Genomic DNA, 20638 nt, shown 5'->3' with positions numbered 1-20638 from the left:
CTGAATGAGTGTGTTAGTGGTTTTGATGCACGAGACCGGGTTATAGTGATGGGTGATTTGAATGCAAAGGTGAGTAATGTGGCAGTTGAGGGAATAATTGGTATACATGGGGTGTTCAGTGTTGTAAATGGAAATGGTGAAGAGCTTGTAGATTTATGTGCTGAAAAAGGACTGATGATTGGGAATAACTGGTTTAAAAAGTGAGATGTACATAAGTATACTTATGTAAGTAGGAGAGATGGCCAGAGAGCGTTATTGGATTACGTGTTAATTGACAGGCGCGCGAAAGAGAGACTTTTGGATGTTAATGTGCTGAGAGGTGCAACTGGAGGGATGTCTGATCATTATCTTGTGGAGGCTAAGGTAAAGATTTGTATAGGTTTTCAGAAAAAAAGAGTGAATGTTGGGGTGAAGAGGGTGGTGAGAGTAAGTGAACTTGGGAAGGAGACTTGTGTGAGGAAGTACCAGGAGAGACTGAGTACAGAATGGAAAAAGGTGAGAAGAATGGAAGTAAGGGGAGTGGGGGAGGAATGGGATGTATTTAGGGAATCAGTGATGGATTGCGCAAAAGATGCTTGTGGCATGAGAAGAGTGGGAGGTGGGTTGATTAGAAAGGGTAGTGAGTGGTGGGATGAAGAAGTAAGAGTATTAGTGAAAGAGAAGAGAGAGGCATTTGGACGATTTTTTCAGGGAAAAAATGCAGTTGAGTGGGAGACGTATAAAAGAGACAGGAGGTCAAGAGAAAGGTGCAAGAGGTGAAAAAGAGGGTAAATGAGAGTTGGGGTGAGAGAGTATCATTAAATTTTAGGGAGAATAAAAAGATGTTCTGGAAGGAGGTAAATAAAGTGCGTAAGACAAGGGAGCAAATGGGAACTTCAGTGAAGGGCGCAAATGGGGAGGTGATAACAAGTAGTGGTGATGTGAGAAGGAGATGGAGTGAGTATTTTGAAGGTTTGTTGAATGTGTTTGATGATAGAGTGCAAAGTGAGAGGGTTAGGGAAAATGATTTGGTAAACAGAGAAGAGGTAGTAAAAGCTTTGCGGAAGATGAAAGCCGGCAAGGCAGCAGGTTTGGATGGTATTACAGTGGAATTTATTAGAAAAGGGGTGACTGTATTGTTGACTGGTTGGTAAGGTTATTTAATGTATGTATGACTCACGGTGAGGTGCCTGAGGATTGGCGGAATGCGTGCATAGTGCCACTGTACAAAGGCAAAGGGGATAAGAGTGAGTGCTCAAATTACAGAAGTATAAGTTTGTTGAGTATTCCTGGTAAATTATATGGGAGGGTATTGATTGAGAGGGTGAAGGCATGTACAGAGCATCAGATTGGGGAAGAGCAGTGTGGTTTCAGAAGTGGTAGAGGATGTGTGGATCAGGTGTTTGCTTTGAAGAATGTATGTGAGAAATACTTAGAAAAGCAAATGGATTTGTATGTAGCATTTATGGATCTGGAGAAGGCATATGATAGAGTTGATAGAGATCCTCTGTGGAAGGTATTAAGAATATATGGTGTGGGAGGCAGGTTGTTAGAAACAGTGAAAAGTTTTTATCGAGGATGTAAGGCATGTGTACGTGTAGGAAGAGAGGAAAGTGATTGGTTCTCAGTGAATGTAGGTTTGCGGCAGGGGTGTGTGATGTCTCCATGGTTGTTTAATTTGTTTATGGATGGGGTTGTTAGGGAGGTGAATGCAAGAGTTTTGGAAAGAGGGGCAAGTATGAAGTCTGTTGGGGATGAGAGAGCTTGGGAAGTGAGTCAGTTGTTGTTCGCTGATGATACAGCGCTGGTGGCTGAGGTGGTTTGATCGAGTAAGTAACGTAAGGGTAAGAGAGATGTGTGGAAATAAAAAGAGCTTGGTTGAGAGAGCAGAAGAGGGTGTTTTGAAATGGTTTGGGCATATGGAGAGAATGAGTGAGGAAAGATTGACCAAGAGGAGATATGTGTCGGAGGTGGAGGGAACTAGGAGAATAGGGAGACCAAATTGGAGGTGGAAAGATGGAGTGAAAAAGATTTTGTGTGATCGGGGCCTGAACATGCAGGAGGGTGAAAGGAGGGCAAGGAATAGCGTGAATTGGATCGATGTGGTATACCGGGGTTGACGTGCTGTCAGTGGATTGAATCGGGACATGTGAAGCGTCTGGGGTAAACCATGGAAAGCTGTGTAGGTATGTATATTTGCGTGTGTGGACGTATGTATATACATGTGTATGGGGGTGGGTTGGGCCATTTCTTTCGTCTGTTTCCTTGCGCTACCTCGCAAACGCGGGAGACAGCGACAAAGCAAAAAAAAAAAAAATATATACATTTTATTCTACTTTGTCGCTGTTTCCCGCATTAGCAAGGTAGCGCAAGGAAACAGACGAAGGAATTGCCCAACTTATCCAAATACACATGTATATACATACATGTCCACACATGTACATATACATGCATATACATTTCAACTTATGCAATTCATTCTTGATGTCTTTTTTCATTCCCGTTGCCACCCTGCCACACATGAAATGACAATCCCTTCCCCCCGCATGAGCGCGCTGTGGCGCTAGGAAAAGACAACAAAGGCCACAATCGTTCACACTCAGTCTCTAGCTGTTATGGATAATGCACCGAACCCACAGCTCCCTCTCCCCATGCAGGCCCCATAAAACTTTACATGGTTTACCCCAGACGTTTCACATACCCTGGTTCAATCCATTGACAGCACGTCGACCCCGGTATACCACATCGTTCCAATTCCCTCTATTTCTTGCACACCTTTCACCCTCCTGCATGTTCAGGCGACGATCACTCAAAATTTTTTTCACTCCATCTTCCCACCTCCAGTTTGGTCTCCCACTTCTTGTTCCCTCCACCTCTGACACATATATATTTTTTGTCAATCTTTCTCTCATCTCAAGGTGTATGCTCAGGATGTATTGATATATATGGACTAGTGACTCCCTCAGGAATGCCATGTTCTACACTAGATAATGGAACATATGATTTCATAGTTTCCACTTCCCTCATGAACGCAATGGGTCGGGCACACTTCCGCTGAGAAAAACTTCTATACGGTGTAGTCCTTACCCTCCTGATTCAAGTTCGTGCACTGATTGTGTGGTAGAACTACATAAACCATTTATCTGTATGACATGAATTTTGTACACATTCTCACAAAGTATAATTGTAAATAATATTTCCAATATAGTCGTTCCTCTACGCCTGCTACACCAGATGTTACTTCAATTGTTCTGTATATCGTTGTACAGCACTGGTCTATGCAAAGATTCTAGGACACGTTACGGTATCTAGTTACTTGAGCATCTTGATATCAGAGAATCGTGCAACAATTTCTACAAAGAGAACAAAATATCGTACTCCTCCACAACAAGTGCTCTGCGCCCCTCTTCTTTCATCTGTGTCTTCGGTAAATTTTTTTTTTATAAAATGAGCTTTCCAGTGTTATGACCATACAAGGGGCTATGTCTAGCCATGGTCAGGAGGAGATATCTTTCGTTTATCATCTTTCAAAGCTATCTACCTTTGCTTATTTCTTCGTGATAGACGTCCTGGATAAGCTATATGTACATCTATGAGTGGAAGGGAAGAGTGAGAGAGAGGGAGTGAATAAGGAGGTGGTGATATGAAATGGTGACCTGGACAAATGTTTGCTGAAGGTGGGTTGAAAAATAAACTCCCTTAGAGAAATGTACAATTGTTTTGCTCAAGATCTGTCACTTTAATTTCCAAGTCAAATTTGTTTAAAACGCTCCTCTTACCAAATCATGTATACTAAAAACACCAACTGTGATGAACACTGACGTGAAATTGAGCTTTTCACCAAGACTGTTGATAACATTGAAGTCAACACCAGCAATGGGTATGACAGTGCCATTCTCCATCGCCTGGATCTTGAAGAACGGCCAGTTGTCGTTGACGGAGAGGACCAACTGGCGTCCCTGGAAGTCAGAGTAGAGTTGCTGAAGGTCCGGGATAAGTTTACTCTTGACCTCGTGATCATTGGTGCGTCGTATGACAGACCACGACCCGACTCGATGAAATCTGCAGGAGCGTTTCTAAAAGTCATAACCATATTCTCGATTAACCTTGGGTAGGTTCTTAACAGAAAAAATCTTATCCTTAGCTTGTATCATCATCATAAACGCATGCCAGGGAACACTCTTAAACCCACATCATGTTTCTTTTTCATGAGGACCTATATGATTTATTATGATCATTTCATGAATTGACACATCTATTGCAACACAACTTATCTCAGTTACAATAATGCGGGAATTTTTGTATCGGAGACTGGGTGCTGGAAACCGAAAGATTCTTTATCACTTTCTTACATATATTTTACACAAGAGAAATTGTACATGAGTAAGCCATTGAATATTTTTCTTTTTGTACTTTTAAGGTAAACGCATTTCATAGACCCATGATTTACTTGTGGTTCATAGGAATCTGAAGCTATTAGAGGTAACTGTCTATCACACTAGGGACCAAAGTTGTTTCAGTGTAAAGGATTTATTCTCTTTTAAATTCCGAAGAATTCTGTAATTCACAGAAACTTTAAACAGTGAAATAATCTTACTTAAAGACTCGCACTGAAAGAAGCTACAGTTTTTTGTTTTTTTTGCCAGGTTTAAAACTGAATCATGGAACAACATTACAGTAGTATCGTAGCTATTGTAATATCTTTATGATCTAATTTACCTGCGTCATGTTGTGTCAGTCAGCCACAGCGGTGCACTACATGGGGTATACTATATATCTGTCTGTCTGTCTGTCTGTCTGTCTGTCTGACTGACTTTCTTTCTCAAAGGTTTCTAATCCACTCTGCGTTAATAATTCTGCTGGAAATACAACGTTACAGTAACGGGAAGTATTCTGTGCTGCATATTTTGTTTCTTTGACATAAATGTTTACAGCATTTCCCTAGCTTGTCCACTAGCGACAACCAACTCCTCTTGCCCGAATACCAGTGTCACTCAGCGTGTTTATCTCAACTAGTAACTTCTTACAGCACTCTCGTAAGGTGACAACTTGTCACTCATTGTCTCCGTAAGAACTACCATTCAAAATCACTCACGTCAACAGACGTGCTAATTTGAGATATCTATTTTTGTTTCTTACATAACCTGACCATCAATGTAAGTGTCTGTGTTCATGTGATTTCACTTCCTGGTCCACTCATCTAACGTAAACATTACTGTTAATTGTCTCCTTTACTTGAAGAAAGTAAATAGGTCTCTCATCTGAACTGTTTACATGGATTTGCTTTCTGAACTCTAAGCCTGGCTCGCTCGTCTGTTATATCTGTTCGTGTCACTTGTTACGTTCATCTCAGGGAGTTGCCTTGGGCCACTTGCCTAACCCGGTTGTTGTGTTTCCATGTCTTAACTGCCTGGGCCACTTGTCTGACCCGCGCCTGTTTTTCTAATATGAGACATTCCTCTGACTTCCCTCTTTTGTGTCACTTGACGAGTTCATCTTCATTAATGACCAGGGACAGGCACCTAACCTAATCAACTGTATCATTTTTTTCATCTGAGTTAATTACTTAGGCCAAAAATGTATTATAACCATAGTGAAACTTTCCAAGTTTATCCGAGCTAAAAACTTCGACTGTTAAGATAATCCGAGCGTTGCTGTCACTTATATTCCTGTAAAAAAAGCGTCTGGGTCACTTACCTAATATGACCATCAGGATCGACCATGGAGGAGAACAGCTGAGCCTTCTGGGGTGTGACCCGCTGCACCAACGCCACCTGGGGAGAGAGAAAGTTAGTATTTCTATTCACATTGTTCATCATACTGAAACAACTTTTATTATTCTATCTGAGACAGCACGAGCTGTCTAGTTAATGTGATTATATATATATATATATATATATATATATATATATATATATATATATATATATATATATATATATATATATATATACATATATATATATATATATATATGATGTGAGAAGGAGATGGAGAGTGTATTTTGAAGGTTTGTTGAATGTGTTTGATGATACAGTGGTAGATATAGGGTGTTTTGGTCGAGGTGTTGTGCAAAGTGAGAGGGTTAGGGAGAATGATTTGGTAAACAGAGAAGAGGTAGTAAAAGCTTTGCGGAAGATGAAAGCCAGCAAGGCACCGGGTTTGGATGGTATTGCAGGGAAATTCATTATAAAAAGGGGCGACTTTATTCTTGACAGCTTAATAAGGTTATTTAATGTATGTATGACTAACAGTGAGGTGCCTGAGGATTGGCGGAATGCTTACATAGTGCCATTGTACAAAGGCAAAGGGGATAAAGGTGAGTGCTCAAATTAAAAAGGTATAAGTTTCTTGAGTATTCCTGGGAAATTATATGAGAGGGTATTGACTGAGACGGTGAAGGCATGTACAGAGCATCAGATTGGGGAAGAGCAGTGTGGTTGCAGAAGTGGTAGAGAATGTGTGGATCAGGTGTTTGCTTTGAAGAATGTATGTGAGAAATACTTAGAAAAGCAAATGGTTTTTTATGTAGCATTTATGGATCTGGAGAAGGCATATGATAGAGTTGATAGAGATGCTCTGTTGAAGGTATTAAGAATATATGTTGTGGGAAGCAAGTTGCTAAAAGCAGTGAAAATTTTTTATCGAGGATGTAAGGTATGTGTACGTGTTGGAAGACAGGGAAGTGATTGGTTCTCAGTGAATATAGGTTTGCGGCAGGAATGTGTGATATCTCCATGGTTGTTTAATTTGTTTATGTATGGGGTTCTTAGGGAGGTGAATGCGAGAGTTTCGGAAAGAGGGGCAAGTATGCAGTCTGTTGTGGATGAGAGAGCTTGGGAAGTGAGTCAGTTGTTGTTCGCTGATGATACAGCGCTGGTGGCTGATTCGTATGAGAAACTGCAGAAGCTGGTAACTGAGTTTGGTAAAGTGTGTGAAAGAAGAAAGCTGAGAATAAATGAGAATAACAGCAAGGTTATCAGGTACAGTAGTTGAGGGACAAGTGGATTGGGAGCTAGATTTGAATGGAGAAAAACTGGAGGAAGTGAAGTGTTTTAGATATCTGGGAGTGGATTTGGCAGCGGATGGAGACATGGAAGAGGAAGTGAATCATAGGGTGGGGGAGGGGGCGAAAGTTCTGGGAGCGATGGAGAATGTGTGGAAGTTTAGAACATTATCTCGGAAAGCAAAAATGTGTATCTTTGAAGGAATAGTGGTTCCAACAATGTTATATGGTTGGGAGGCGTGGGCTATAGATAGAGTTGTGCGCAGGAGGGTGGATGTGCTGAAAATGAGATGTTTGAGGAGGATATGTGGTGTGAGGTGGTTTGATCGAGTAAGTAATGATAGGGGAAAAGAGATGTGTGGTAATAAAAAGAGTGTGGTTGAGAGAGCAGAGTAGGGTGTTTTGAAATTGTTTGGTCAAATGGAGAGAATGAGTGAGGAAAGACTGACAAAGAGGATATATGTGTCAGAGGTGGAGGGAAGGAGGAGAAATGGGAGACCAGATTTGAGGTGGAAAGATGGAGTTAAAAAGATATTTAGTGATCGGGGCCTAAACAAGCGGGAGGGTGAAAGACGTGCAAGGAGTAGAGTGAATTGGAACGATGTGGTATACCGGGGTCGACGTGCTGTCAATAGATTGAACCAGGGCATATGGAGCGTCTGGAGTAAAACATTGAATGTTCTGTAGGGCCTGGATGTGAAAACGGAGCTGTGGTTTCGGTGCATTATTACATGACAGCTAGAAACTGAGTAGGAACGAATGTGGCCTTTTCTGTCTTTTCCTAGGGCTAACTCGCGCACATGAGGGGGTAGGGGGTTGTTATTTCATGTGTGGCGGGGTGGCGATTGGAATGAGTGGGGTCAGACAGTATGAATTATGTACATGTGTATATATGTATATGTCCGTGTGTGTAAATATATGTATACATAGAGATGTATACGTATGTATATTTGCGTGTGTAGACTTGTATGTATATACATGTGTATGTGGGTGCGTTGGGCGATTCTTTCGTCTGTTTCCGTGCGCTACCTCGCTAACGCGGGAGACAGCGACAAAGGTCTCTCACTTTGGTCTCCCACTTCTCCTCGTTCCCTCCACCTCTGACACATGTATCCTCTTGGTCAATCTTTCCTTACTCATTCTCTCCATGTGACCAAACCATTTCAAAACACCCTCTTCTGCTCTCTCAACCATACTCTTTTTATTTCCACATATCTCTCTTACCCTTACATTAATTACTCGATCAAACCACCTCACACCACATATTGTCCTCAAACATCTCATTTCCAGCACACCCACTCTTCTACGCAGAACTCTATCCATAGCCCACACCTCGCAACCATACAACATTGTTGGAACCACTATTCCTTCAAACATACCCATTTTTGCTTTCCGAGATAATGTTCTCGACTTCCACACATTCTTCAAGGCTCCCAGAATTTTCGCCCCCTCCCCCACCCTATGATTCACTTCCGCTTCCATGGTTCCATCAGCTGCAACATCCACTCCCAGATATCTAAAACACCTTACTTCCTCCAGTTTTTCTCCATTCAAACTTACCACCAAATTTACTTGACCCTCAACCCTACTGTACCTACTAACCTTGCTCTTATTCACATTTACTCTTAACTTTCTTCTTTCACACACTTTACCAATCTAAGTCACTTGCTTCTGCAGTTTCTCACATGAATCAGCCACAACCGCTGTATCATCATCGAACAACAACTGACTCACTTCCCAAGCTCTCTCATCCACAACAGACATCATACTTGCCCCTCTCTCCAAAACTCTTGCATTCACCTCCCTAACAACCCCAACCATAAACAAATTAAACAAACATGGAGACATCACGCAACCTTGCCGCAAACCTACATTCACTGAGAACCAATCACTTCTTCTCTTCCTACACGTACACATGCCTTACATCCTCGATAAAACATTTTCACTGCTTCTACCAACTTGCCTCCCAAACCATATATTCTTAATACCTTCACAGAGCATCTCTATCAACTCTATCATATGCCTTCTCCAGATCCATAAATGCTACACACAAGCCCATTTGCTTTTCTACGTATTTCCCACATACATTCTTCAAAGCAAACACCTAATCCACACATCCTCTACCACTTCTGAAACCACACTGCTCTTCCCCAATCTGATTCTCTGTACATGCCTTCACCCTCTCAATCAATACCCTCCCATATAATTTACCATGAATACTCAACAACTTATACCTCTGTAATTTGAGCACTCACTCTTATCTCCATTGCCTTTGTACAATAGCACTATGCAAGGATTCTGCCAATCCTCAGGTACCTCATAATGAATCATACATACATTAAATAACCTTACCAACCAGTCAACAATACAGTCACCCCCTTTTTTAAGAAATTCCACTGCAATAACATCCTAACCAGCTGCCTTGCCGGCTTTCATCTTCCGCAAAGCTTTTTGCTACCTCTTCTCTGTTTACCAAATCATTTTCCCTAACCCTCTTCACTTTGCACACCACCTCGACCAAAACACCCTATATCTGCCACTCTATCATCAAACACATTCAACAAACCTTCAAAATACTCACTCCATATCCTTCTCACATCACCACTACTTGTTATCACCTCCCCATTAGCCCCCTTCACTGAAATTCCCAATTGCTCCCTTGTCTTACGCACTTCATTTACCTCATTCGAAAACATCTTTTTATTCTTCCTAATATTTAATGATACTCTCTCACCCCAACTCTCATTTACCCTCTTTTTCACCTCTTGCACCTTTCTCTTGACCTCCTGCCTCTTTCTTTTATACATCTCCCACTCATTTGCATCTTTTCCCTGCAAAAATCGTCCAAATGCCTCTCTCTTCTCTTTCACTAATAATCTTACTCCTTCATCCCACCACTCACTACCCTTTCTAATCAACCCACCTCCCACGCTTCTCATACCACAAGCATCTTTTGCGCAAGCATTCACTGCTTCCCTAAATACATCCCATTCCTTCCCATTCCCCTTACCTCCTTTGTTCTCACCTTTTTCCATTCTGTACTCAGTCTCTCTTGGTACTTCCTCACACAAGCCTCCTTCCCAAGCTCACTTACTCTCACCACTCTCTTCACCCCAACATTCTTTTTTCTTTTCTGAAAACCCATACAAATCTTCACCTTCGCCTCCACAAGATAATGATCAGATATTCCTCCAGTTGCACCTCTCAGCATATTAACATCCAAAAGTCTCTCTTTCGCGCGCCTATCGTTTAACACGCAATCCAATAACGCTCTCTGGCCATCTCTCCTACTTACATACGTATACTTATATATATCTCGCTTTTTGAACAGGTATTCTCAATCACCAGTCCTTTTTCAGCACATAAATCTACAAGCTCTTCACCATTTCCATTTACAACACTGAACACCCCATGTATACCAATTATTCCCTAAACTGCCACATTACTCACCTTTGCATTCAAATCACCCATCACTATAACCCGGTCTTGTGCATCAAAACCACTAACACACTCATTCAGCTGCTCCCAAAACACTTGCCTCCAATGATCTTTCTTTTCATGCCCAGGTGCATATGCACCAATAATCACACATCTCTCTCCATCAACTTTCAGTTTTACACATATCAATCTAGAACTTACTTTCTTGCACTCTATCACATACTCCCACAACTCATGTTTCAGGAGCAGTGCTACTCCTTCCCTTGCTCTTGTCCTCTCATTAACCCCTGACTTTACTCCCAAGACATTCCCAAACCAGTCTTGCCCTTTACACTTGAGCTTCGTTTCACTCGGAGCCAAAACATCCAGGTTCCTTACCTCAAACATACTACCCGTCTCTCCTTTTTTCTCATCTCGTTTACATCCGCACACATTTAGACACCCCTTTCTGAGCCTTCGAAGAGGATGAGCACTCCCCGCGTGACTCCTTCTTCGGTTTCCGCTTTTAGATAGTCAAAATACAAGGAGGGGAGGGTTTGTGGCCCCCGGCTCCCGTCCCCATTAGTCGCCTTCTACGACACATGAGGAATGCGTGGGAACTATTCTTTCTCCCCTATCCCCAGGGATATATATATATATATATATATATATATATATATATATATATATATATATATATTATTTATTTTTTCTTTATTATACTTTGTCGCTGTCTCCCGCGTTTGCGAGGTAGCGCAAGGAAACAGACGAAAGAAATGGCCCAACCCACCCCCATACACATGTATATACATACGTCCACACACGCAAATATACATACCTACACAGCTTTCCATGGTTTACCCCAGACGCTTCACATGCCTTGATTCAATCCACTGACAGCACGTCAACCCCGGTATACCACATCGCTCCAATTCACTCTATTCCTTGCCCTCCTTTCACCCTCCTGCATGTTCAGGCCCCGATCACACAGAATCTTTTTCACTCCATCTTTCCACCTCCAATTTGGTCTCCCTCTTCTCCTCGTTCCCTCCACCTCCGACACATATATCCTCTTGGTCAATCTTTCCTCACTCATTCTCTCCATGTGCCCAAACCACTTCAAAACACCCTCTTCTGCTCTCTCAACCACGCTCTTTTTATTTCCACACATCTCTCTTACCCTTACGTTACTCACTCGATCAAACCACCTCACACCACATATTGTCCTCAAACATCTCATTTCCAGCACATCCATCCTCCTGCGCACAACTCTATCCATAGCCCACGCCTCGCAACCATACAACATTGTTGGAACCACTATTCCTTCAAACACACCCATTTTTGCTTTCCGAGATAATGTTCTCGACTTCCACACATTCTTCAAGGCCCTCAGAATTTTCGCCCCCTCCCCCACCCTATAATCCACTTCCGCTTCCTTGGTTCCATCCGCTGCCAGATACACTCCCAGATATCTAAAACACTTCACTTCCACCAGTTTTTCTACATTCAAACTCACCTCCCAATTGACTCGACCCTCAACCCTACTGTACCTAATAAAATTGCTCTTATTCACATTTACTCTTAACTTTCTTCTTCCACACACTTTACCAAACTCAGTCACCAGCTTCTGCAGTTTCTCACATGAATCAGCCACCAGCGCTGTATCATCAGCGAACAACAACTGACTCACTTCCCAAGCTCTCTCATCCCCAACAGACTTCATACTTGCCCCTCTTTCCAAAACTCTTGCATTTACCTCCCTAACAACCCCATCCATAAACAAATTAAACAACCATGGAGACATCACACACCCCTGCCGGAAACCTACATTCACTGAGAACCAATCACTTTCCTCTCTTCCTACACGTACATATGCCTTACATCCTCGATAAAAACTTTTCACTGCTTCTAACAACTTTCCTCCCAAACCATATATTCTTAATACCTTCCACAGAGCATCTCTATCAACTCTATCATATGCCTTCCCCAGATCCATAAATGCTACATACAAATCCATTTGCTTTTCTAAGTATTTCTCACATACATTCTTCAAAGCAAACACCTGATCCACACATCCTCTACCACTTCTGAAACCACACTGCTCTTCCCCAATCTGATGCTCTGTACATGCCTTCACCCTCTCAGTCAATATCCTCCCATATAATTTACCAGGAATACTCAACAAACTTATACCTCTGTAATTGGAGCACTCACTCTTATCCCCTTTGCTTTTGTACAATGGCACTATGCACGCATTCCGCCAATCCTCAGGCACCTCACCATGAGTCATACATACATTAAATAACCTTACCAACCAGTCAACAATACAGTCACCCCCTTTTTTAATAAATTCCACTGCAATACCATCCAAACCTGCTGCCTTGCCGGCTTTCATCTTCCGCAAAGCTTTCACTACCTCTTCTCTGTTTACCAAATCATTTTCCCTAACCCTCTCACTTTGCACACCACCTCGACCAAAACGCCCTATATCTGCCACTCTATCATCAAACACATTCCACAAACCTTCAAAATACTCACTCCATCTCCTTCTCACATCACCACTACTTGTTATCACCTCCCCATTTGCGCCCTTCACTGAAGTTCCCATTTGCTCCCTTGTCTTACGCACTTTATTTACCTCCTTCCAGAACATCTTTTTATTCTCCCTAAAATTTAATGATACTCTCTCACCTCAGTTCTCATTTGCCCTTTTTTTCACCTCTTGCACCTTTCTCTTGACCTCCTGTTTCTTTCTTTTATACACCTCCCACTCAATTTCATTTTTTCCCTGCAAAAATCGTCCAAATGCCTCTCTCTTCTCTTTCACTAATACTCTTACTTCTTCATCCCACCACTCACTACCCTTTCTAATCAACCCACCTCCCACTCTTCTCATGCCACAAGCATCTTTTGCGCAATCCATCACTGATTCCCTAAATACATCCCATTCCTCCCCCACTCCCCTTACTTCCATTCTTCTCAGCTTTTTCCATTCTGTACTCAGTCTCTCCTGGTACTTCCTCACACAGGTCTCCTTCCCAAGCTCACTTACTCTCACCACCCTCTTCACCCCAACATTCACTCTTCTTTTCTGAAAACCCATACAAATCTTCACCTTAGCCTCCACAAGATAATGATCAGACATCCCTCCAGTTCCACCTCTCAGCACATTAACATCCAAAAGTCTCTCTTTCGCACGCCTGTCATTTAACACGTAATCCAATAACGCTCTCTGGCCATCTCTCCTACTTGCATAAGTATACTTATGTATATCTCGCTTTTTAAACCAGGTATTCCCAATCATCAGTCCTTTTTCAACACATAAATCTACAAGCTCTTCACCATTTCCATTTACAACACTGAACACCCCATGTATACCAATTATTCCCTCAACTGCCACATTACTCACCTTTTCATTCAAATCACCCATCACTATAACCCGGTCTCGTGCATCAAAACAACTAACACACTCATTCAGCTGCTCCCAAAACACTTGCCTCTCATGATCTTTCTTCTCATGCCCGGGTACATATGCACCAATAATCACCCACCTCTCTCCATCAACTTTCAGTTTTACCCATATTAATCGAGAATTTACTTTCTTACATTCTATCACATACTCCCACAACTCCTGTTTCAGGAGTATTGCTACTCCTTCCCTTGCTCTTGTCCTCTCACTAACCCCTGACTTTACTCCCCAGACATTCCCAAACCACTCTTCCCCTTTACCCATGATCTTCGTTTCACTCAGAGCCAAAACATCCAGGTTCCTTTCCTCAAACATACTACCTATCTCTCCTTTTTTCACATCTTGGTTACATCCACACACATTTAGGCACCCCACTCTGAGCCTTCGAGGAGGATGAGCACTCCCCGCGTGACTCCTTCTTCTGTTTCCCATTTTAGAAAGTTAATACAAGGAGGGGAGGATTTCTGGCCCCCCGCTCCCGTCCCCTCTAGTCGCTTTCTACGACAAGCGAGCAATACGTGGGAAGTACTCTTTCACCCCTATCCCCAGGGATAATACACACACATACACATACATACGCACATATACACACACACACACACACACATACATATATATACAATTATAATTACAAATATAATTACAATTATAATTACAAATTATAATTACAAATAAATTTATATATATATATATATATATATATATATATATATATATATATATATATATGTATATATAACAAGTAGTGGTGATGTGAGAAGGAGATGGAGTGAGTATTTTGAAGGTTTGTTGAATGTGTTTGATGATAGAGTGGCAGATATAGGGTGTTTTGGTCGAGGTGGTGTGCAAAGTGAGAGGGTTAGGGAAAATGATTTGGTAAACAGAGAAGAGGTAGTGAAAGCTTTGCGGAAGATGAAAGCCGGCAAGGCAGCAGGTTTGGATGGTATTGCAGTGGAATTTATTAAAAAAGGGGGTGACTGTATTGTTGACTGGTTGGTAAGGTTATTTAATGTATGTATGACTCATGGTGAGGTACCTGAGGATTGGCGGAATGCGTGCATAGTGCCATTGTACAAAGGCAAAGTGGATAAGAGTGAGTGCTCAAATTACAGGGTATAAGTTTGTTGAGTATTCCTGGTAAATTATATGGGAGGGTATTGATTGAGAGTGTGAAGGCATGTACAGAGCATCAGATTGGGGAAGAGCAGTGTGGTTTCAGAAGTGGTAGAGGATGTGTGGATCAGGTGTTTGCTTTGAAGAATGTATGTGAGAAATACTTAGAAAAGCAAATGGATTTGTATGTAGCATTTATGGATCTGGAGAAGGCATATGATAGAGTTGATAGAGATGCTCTGTGGAAGGTATTAAGAATATATGGTGTGGGAGGAAAGTTGTTAGAAGCAGTGAAAAGTTTTTATCGAGGATGTAAGGCATGTGTACGTGTAGGAAGAGAGGAAAGTGATTGGTTCTCAGTGAATGTAGGTTTGCGGCAGGGGTGTGTGATGTCTCCATGGTTGTTTAATTTGTTTATGGATGGGGTTGTTAGGGAGGTAAATGCAAGAGTTTTGGAAAGAGGGGCAAGTATGAAGTCTGTTTGGGATGAGAGAGCTTGGGAAGTGCGTCAGTTGTTGTTCGCTGATCATACAGCGCTGGTGGCTGATTCATGTGAGAAACTGCAGAAGCTGGTGACTGAGTTTGGTAAAGTGTGTGGAAGAAGAAAGTTAAGAGTAAATGTGAATAAGAGCAAGGTTATTAGGTACAGTAGGGTTGAGGATCAAGTCAATTGGGAGGTGAGTTTGAATGGAGAAAAACTGGAGGAAGTGAAATGTTTTAGATATCTGGGAGTGGATCTGGCAGCGGATCGAACCATGGAAGCGGAAGTGGATCATAGGGTGGGGGAGGGGGCGAAAATTCTGGGAGCCTTGAAGAATGTGTGGAAGTCGAGAACATTATCTCGGAAAGCAAAAATGGGTATGTTTGAAGGAATAGTGGTTCCAACAATGTTGTATGGTTGCGAGGCGTGGGCTATGGATAGAGTTGTGCGCAGGAGGATGGTTGTGCTGGAAATGAGATGTTTGAGGACAGTGTGTGGTGTGAGGTGGTTTGATCGAGTGAGCAACGTAAGGGTAAGAGAGATGTGTGGAAATAAAAAGAGAGTGGTTGAGAGAGCAGAAGAGGGTGTTTTGAAGTGGTTTGGGCACATGGAGTGGATGAGTGAGGAAAGATTGACCAAGAGGATATATATGTCGGAAGTGGAGGGAACAAGGAGAAGAGGGAGACCAAATTGGAGGTGGAAAGATGGAGTGAAAAAGATTTTGTGTGATCGGGGCCTGAACATGCAGGAGGGTGAAAGGAGGGCAAGGAATAGAGTGAATTGGAGCGATGTGGTATACCTGGGTTGACGTGCTGTCAGTGGATTGAATCAAGGCATGTGAAGCGTCTGGGGTAAGCCATGGAAAGCTGTGTAGATATGTATATTTGCGTGTGTGGACGTATGTATATACATATGTATGGGGGGTGTTGGGCCATTTCTTTCGTCTGTTTCCTTGCGCTACCTCGCAAACGCGGGAGACAGCGACAAAGTATAATAAAATAAAATAAAATATATATATATATATATATATATATATATATATATATATATATATATATATATATATATGTATATATATATATATATATATATATATATATATATATATATATATATATATATATATATATATATATATATATATATATATATATACATATATATATATATATATATATATATATATATATATATATATATATATATATATTTATATATATAAGTGTGTGAAAGAAGAAAGTTAAGAATAAATGTGAATAAGAGCAAGATTATTAGGTACAATAGGGTTGAGGGTCAAGTCAATTGGGAGGTAAGTTTGAATGGAGAAAAACTGGAGGAAGTAAAGTGTTTTAGATAACTGGGAGTGGATCTGGCAAAGGATGGAACCATGGAAGAGGAAGTGAATCATAGGTTGGGGGAGGGGGCGAAAATCCTGGGAGCCTTGAAGAATGTGTGGAAGTCGAGAACATTATCTCGGTAAGCAAAAATGGGTATGTTTGAAGGAATAGTAGTTCCAACAATGTTTTATGGTTGCGAGGCGTGGGCTATGGATAGAGTTGTGCGCAGGAGGATGGATGTGCTGGAAATGAGATGTTTGAGGACAATGTGTGGTTAGAGGTGGTTTGATCGAGTAAGTAATGTAAGGGTAAGAAAGATGTGTTGCAAAAAAGGAGCGTGGTTGAGAGAGCAGAAGAGGGTGTTTTGAAATGGTTTGGGCACATGGAGAGAATGAGTGAGGAAAGATTGACCAAGAGGATATATGTGTCGGAGGTGGAGGGAACGAGGAGAAGTGGGAGACCAAATTGGAGGTGGAAAGATGGGGTAAAAAAGATTTTGTGTGATCGGGGCCTGAACATGCAGGAGGGTGAAAGGAGGGCAAGGAATAGAGTGAATTGGATCGATGTGGTATAACGGGATTGACGTGCTGTCAGTGTATTGATTCAAGGCATGTGAAGCGTTTGGGGTAAACCATGGAAAGTTGTGTGGGGCCTGGATGTTTAAAGGGGCTGTGGTTTCTGGTATTATTGCGTGGCAGCTAGAGACTGAGTGTGAACGAATGGGGCCTTTGTTGTCTTTTCCTAGCGCTACCTCGCACACATGAAGGGGGAGGGGGAAGGTATTCCATGTGTGTCGAGGTGGCGATGGGAGTGAATGGGGGCAGACAGTGTGAATTGTGTACATGGGTATATATGTATGTGTCTGTGTATGTATATATATGTGTACATTGAGATGTATAGGTATGTATATTTGCGTGTGTGGACGTGTGTGTATACATTGTGTATGGGGGTGGGTTGGGCCATTTCTTTCGTCTGTTTCCTTGCGCTACTTCGCAAACGCGGGAGACAGCGACTAAGCAAAATAAATAAATAAATATATATATATAAATATATATATAAATATATATATATATATATATATATATATATATATATATATATATATATATATATATATATATATCCCTGGGGATAGGGGAGAAAGAATACTTCCCACGTATTCCCTGCGTGTCGTAGAAGGCGACTAAAAGGGGAGGGAGCGGGTGGCTGGAAATCCTCCCCTCTCGTTTTTTTTTTTTAATTTTCCAAAAGAAGGAACAGAGAAGGGGGCCAGGTGAGGATTTTCCCTCTAAGGCCCAGTCCTCTGTTCTTAATGCTACCTCGCAAATGCGGGAAATGGCGAATCGTATGAAAAAAAAAAAAAAAAAATATATATATATATATATATATATATATATATATATATATATATGTATATATATAATGGGTATGTTTGAAGGAATAGTGGTTCCAACAATGTTGTATGGTTGCGAGGCGTGGGCTATGGATAGAGTTGTGCGCAGGAGGATGGATGTGCTGGAAATGAGATGTTTGAGGACAATGTGTGGTGTGAGGTGGTTTGATCGAGTGAGTAACGTAAGGGTAAGAGAGATGTGTGGAACTAAAAAGAGCGTGGTTGAGAGAGCAGAAGAGGGTGTTTTGAAGTGGTTTGGGCACATGGAGAGGATGTGAGGAAAGATTGACCAAGGGGATATATGTGTCGGAGGTGGAGGGAACAAGGAGAAGAGGGAGACCAAATTGGAGGTGGAAAGATGGAGTGAAAAAGATTTTGTGTGATCGGGGCCTGAACATGCAGGAGGGTGAAAGGGGGGCAAGGAATAGAGTGAATTGGAGCGATGTGGTATACAGGGGTTGACGTGCTGTCAGTGGATTGAAGCAGGGCATGAGAAGCGTCTGGGGTAAACCATGGAAAGCTGTGTAGGTATGTATATTTGCGTGTGTGGACGTATTTATATACATGTGTATCGGGGGGGGGGGGCATTTCTTTCGTCTGTTTCCTTGCGCTACCTCACAAACGCGGGAGACAGCGACAAAGAATAATAAAATATAATATATATATATATATATATATATATATATATATATATATATATATATATATATATATATATATATATATATATATATATATATATATATATACATATATATATATATATATATATATATATATATATATATATATATATATATATATATTTTTTTTTTTTTTTTTTTTTTTTTTTTTTTTATACTTTGTCGCTGTCTCCCGCGTTTGCGAGGTAGCGCAAGGAAACAGACGAAAGAAATGGCCCCACCCCCCCCCCCCCCCATACACATGTACATACACACGTCCACACACGCAAATATACATACCTACACACCCTTCCATGGTTTACCCCAGACGCTTCACATGCCCTGATTCACTCCACTGACAGCACGTCAACCCCTGTATACCACATCGCTCCAATTCACTCTATTCCTTGCCCTCCTTACACCCTCCTGCATGTTCAGGCCCCGATCACACAAAATCTTTTTCACTCCATCTTTCCACCTCCAATTTGGTCTCCCTCTTCTCCTCGTTCCCTCCACCTCCGACACATATATCCTCTTGGTCAATCTTTCCTCACTCATTCTCTCCATGTGACCAAACCATTTCAAAACACCCTCTTCTGCTCTCTCAACCACGCTCTTTTTATTTCCACACATCTCTCTTACCCTTACGTTACTTACTCGATCAAACCACCTCACACCACACATTGTCCTCAAACATCTCATTTCCAGCACATCCATCCTCCTGCGCACAACTCTATCCATAGGCCACGCCTCGCAACCATACAACATTGTTGGAACCACTATTCCTTCAAACATACCCATTTTTGCTTTCCGAGATACTGTTCTCGACTTCCACACATTTTTCAAGGCTCCCAAAATTTTCGCCCCCTCCCCCACCCTATGATCCACTTCCGCTTCCATGGTTCCATCCGCTGACAGATCCACTCCCAGATATCTAAAACACTTCACTTCCTCCAGTTTTTCTCCATTCAAACTCACCTCCCAATTGACTTGACCCTCAACCCTACTGTACCTAATAACCTTGCTCTTATTCACATTTACTCTTAACTTTCTTCTTCCACACACTTTACCAAACTCAGTCACCAGCTTCTGCAGTTTCTCACATGAATCAGCCACCAGCGCTGTATCATCAGCGAACAACAACTGACTCACTTCCCAAGCTCTCTCATCCCCAACAGACTTCATACTCTCCCCTTTTTCCGAAACTTTTGCATTTACCTCCCTAACAACCCCATCCATGAACAAATTAAACAACCATGGAGACATCACACACCCCTGCCGCAAACCTACATTCACTGAGAACCAATCACTTTCCTCTCTTCCTACATATATATATATATATATATATATATATATATATATATATATATATATATATATATATATAAATATATATATATATATATATATATATATATATATATATATATATATATATATATATATATATATATATATATATATATATATATATATATATACTATTTATTTATTCATTTATTTTGCTTTGTCGCTGTCTCCCGCGTTTGCGAGGTAGCGCAAGGAAACAGACGAAAGAAATGGCCCAACCCACCCCCATACACATGTATATACATACACGTCCACACACGCAAATATACATACCCATACATCTCAATGTACACATATATATATATACACAGAGACATATACATATATACACATGCACACAATTCACACTGTCTGCCTTTATTCATTCCCATCGCCACCTCCTCACACATGGAATAACATCCCTCTTCCCCCTCATGTGTAGAAGGTAGCGC

At 41.4% G+C, this 20638-nt stretch overlaps 1 protein-coding gene across 1 annotated transcript in view; it reads right to left on the bottom strand.

Moving 5' to 3' along the window:
- LOC139753523 (uncharacterized) overlaps window positions 1-20638 on the bottom strand; it is a 193842-nt gene that overhangs the window by 25282 nt on the left and 147922 nt on the right. Inside the window, exons 6-7 of the mRNA XM_071670169.1 lie at window positions 5677-5753; window positions 3802-4041 (exon numbers count right to left, since the gene is read on the bottom strand). Coding sequence (XP_071526270.1) covers window positions 3802-4041; window positions 5677-5753 — 317 coding nt within the window. The remainder of the gene's footprint in view (window positions 1-3801; window positions 4042-5676; window positions 5754-20638) is intronic.

The sequence above is a fragment of the Panulirus ornatus genome, chromosome 14 (genome assembly GCF_036320965.1).
Source record: "Panulirus ornatus isolate Po-2019 chromosome 14, ASM3632096v1, whole genome shotgun sequence".
NCBI lineage: Eukaryota > Metazoa > Arthropoda > Malacostraca > Decapoda > Palinuridae > Panulirus > Panulirus ornatus.
The sequence above is the reverse complement of the archived record's forward strand: the minus strand, read 5'-3'. Positions and strand labels throughout refer to the sequence as shown.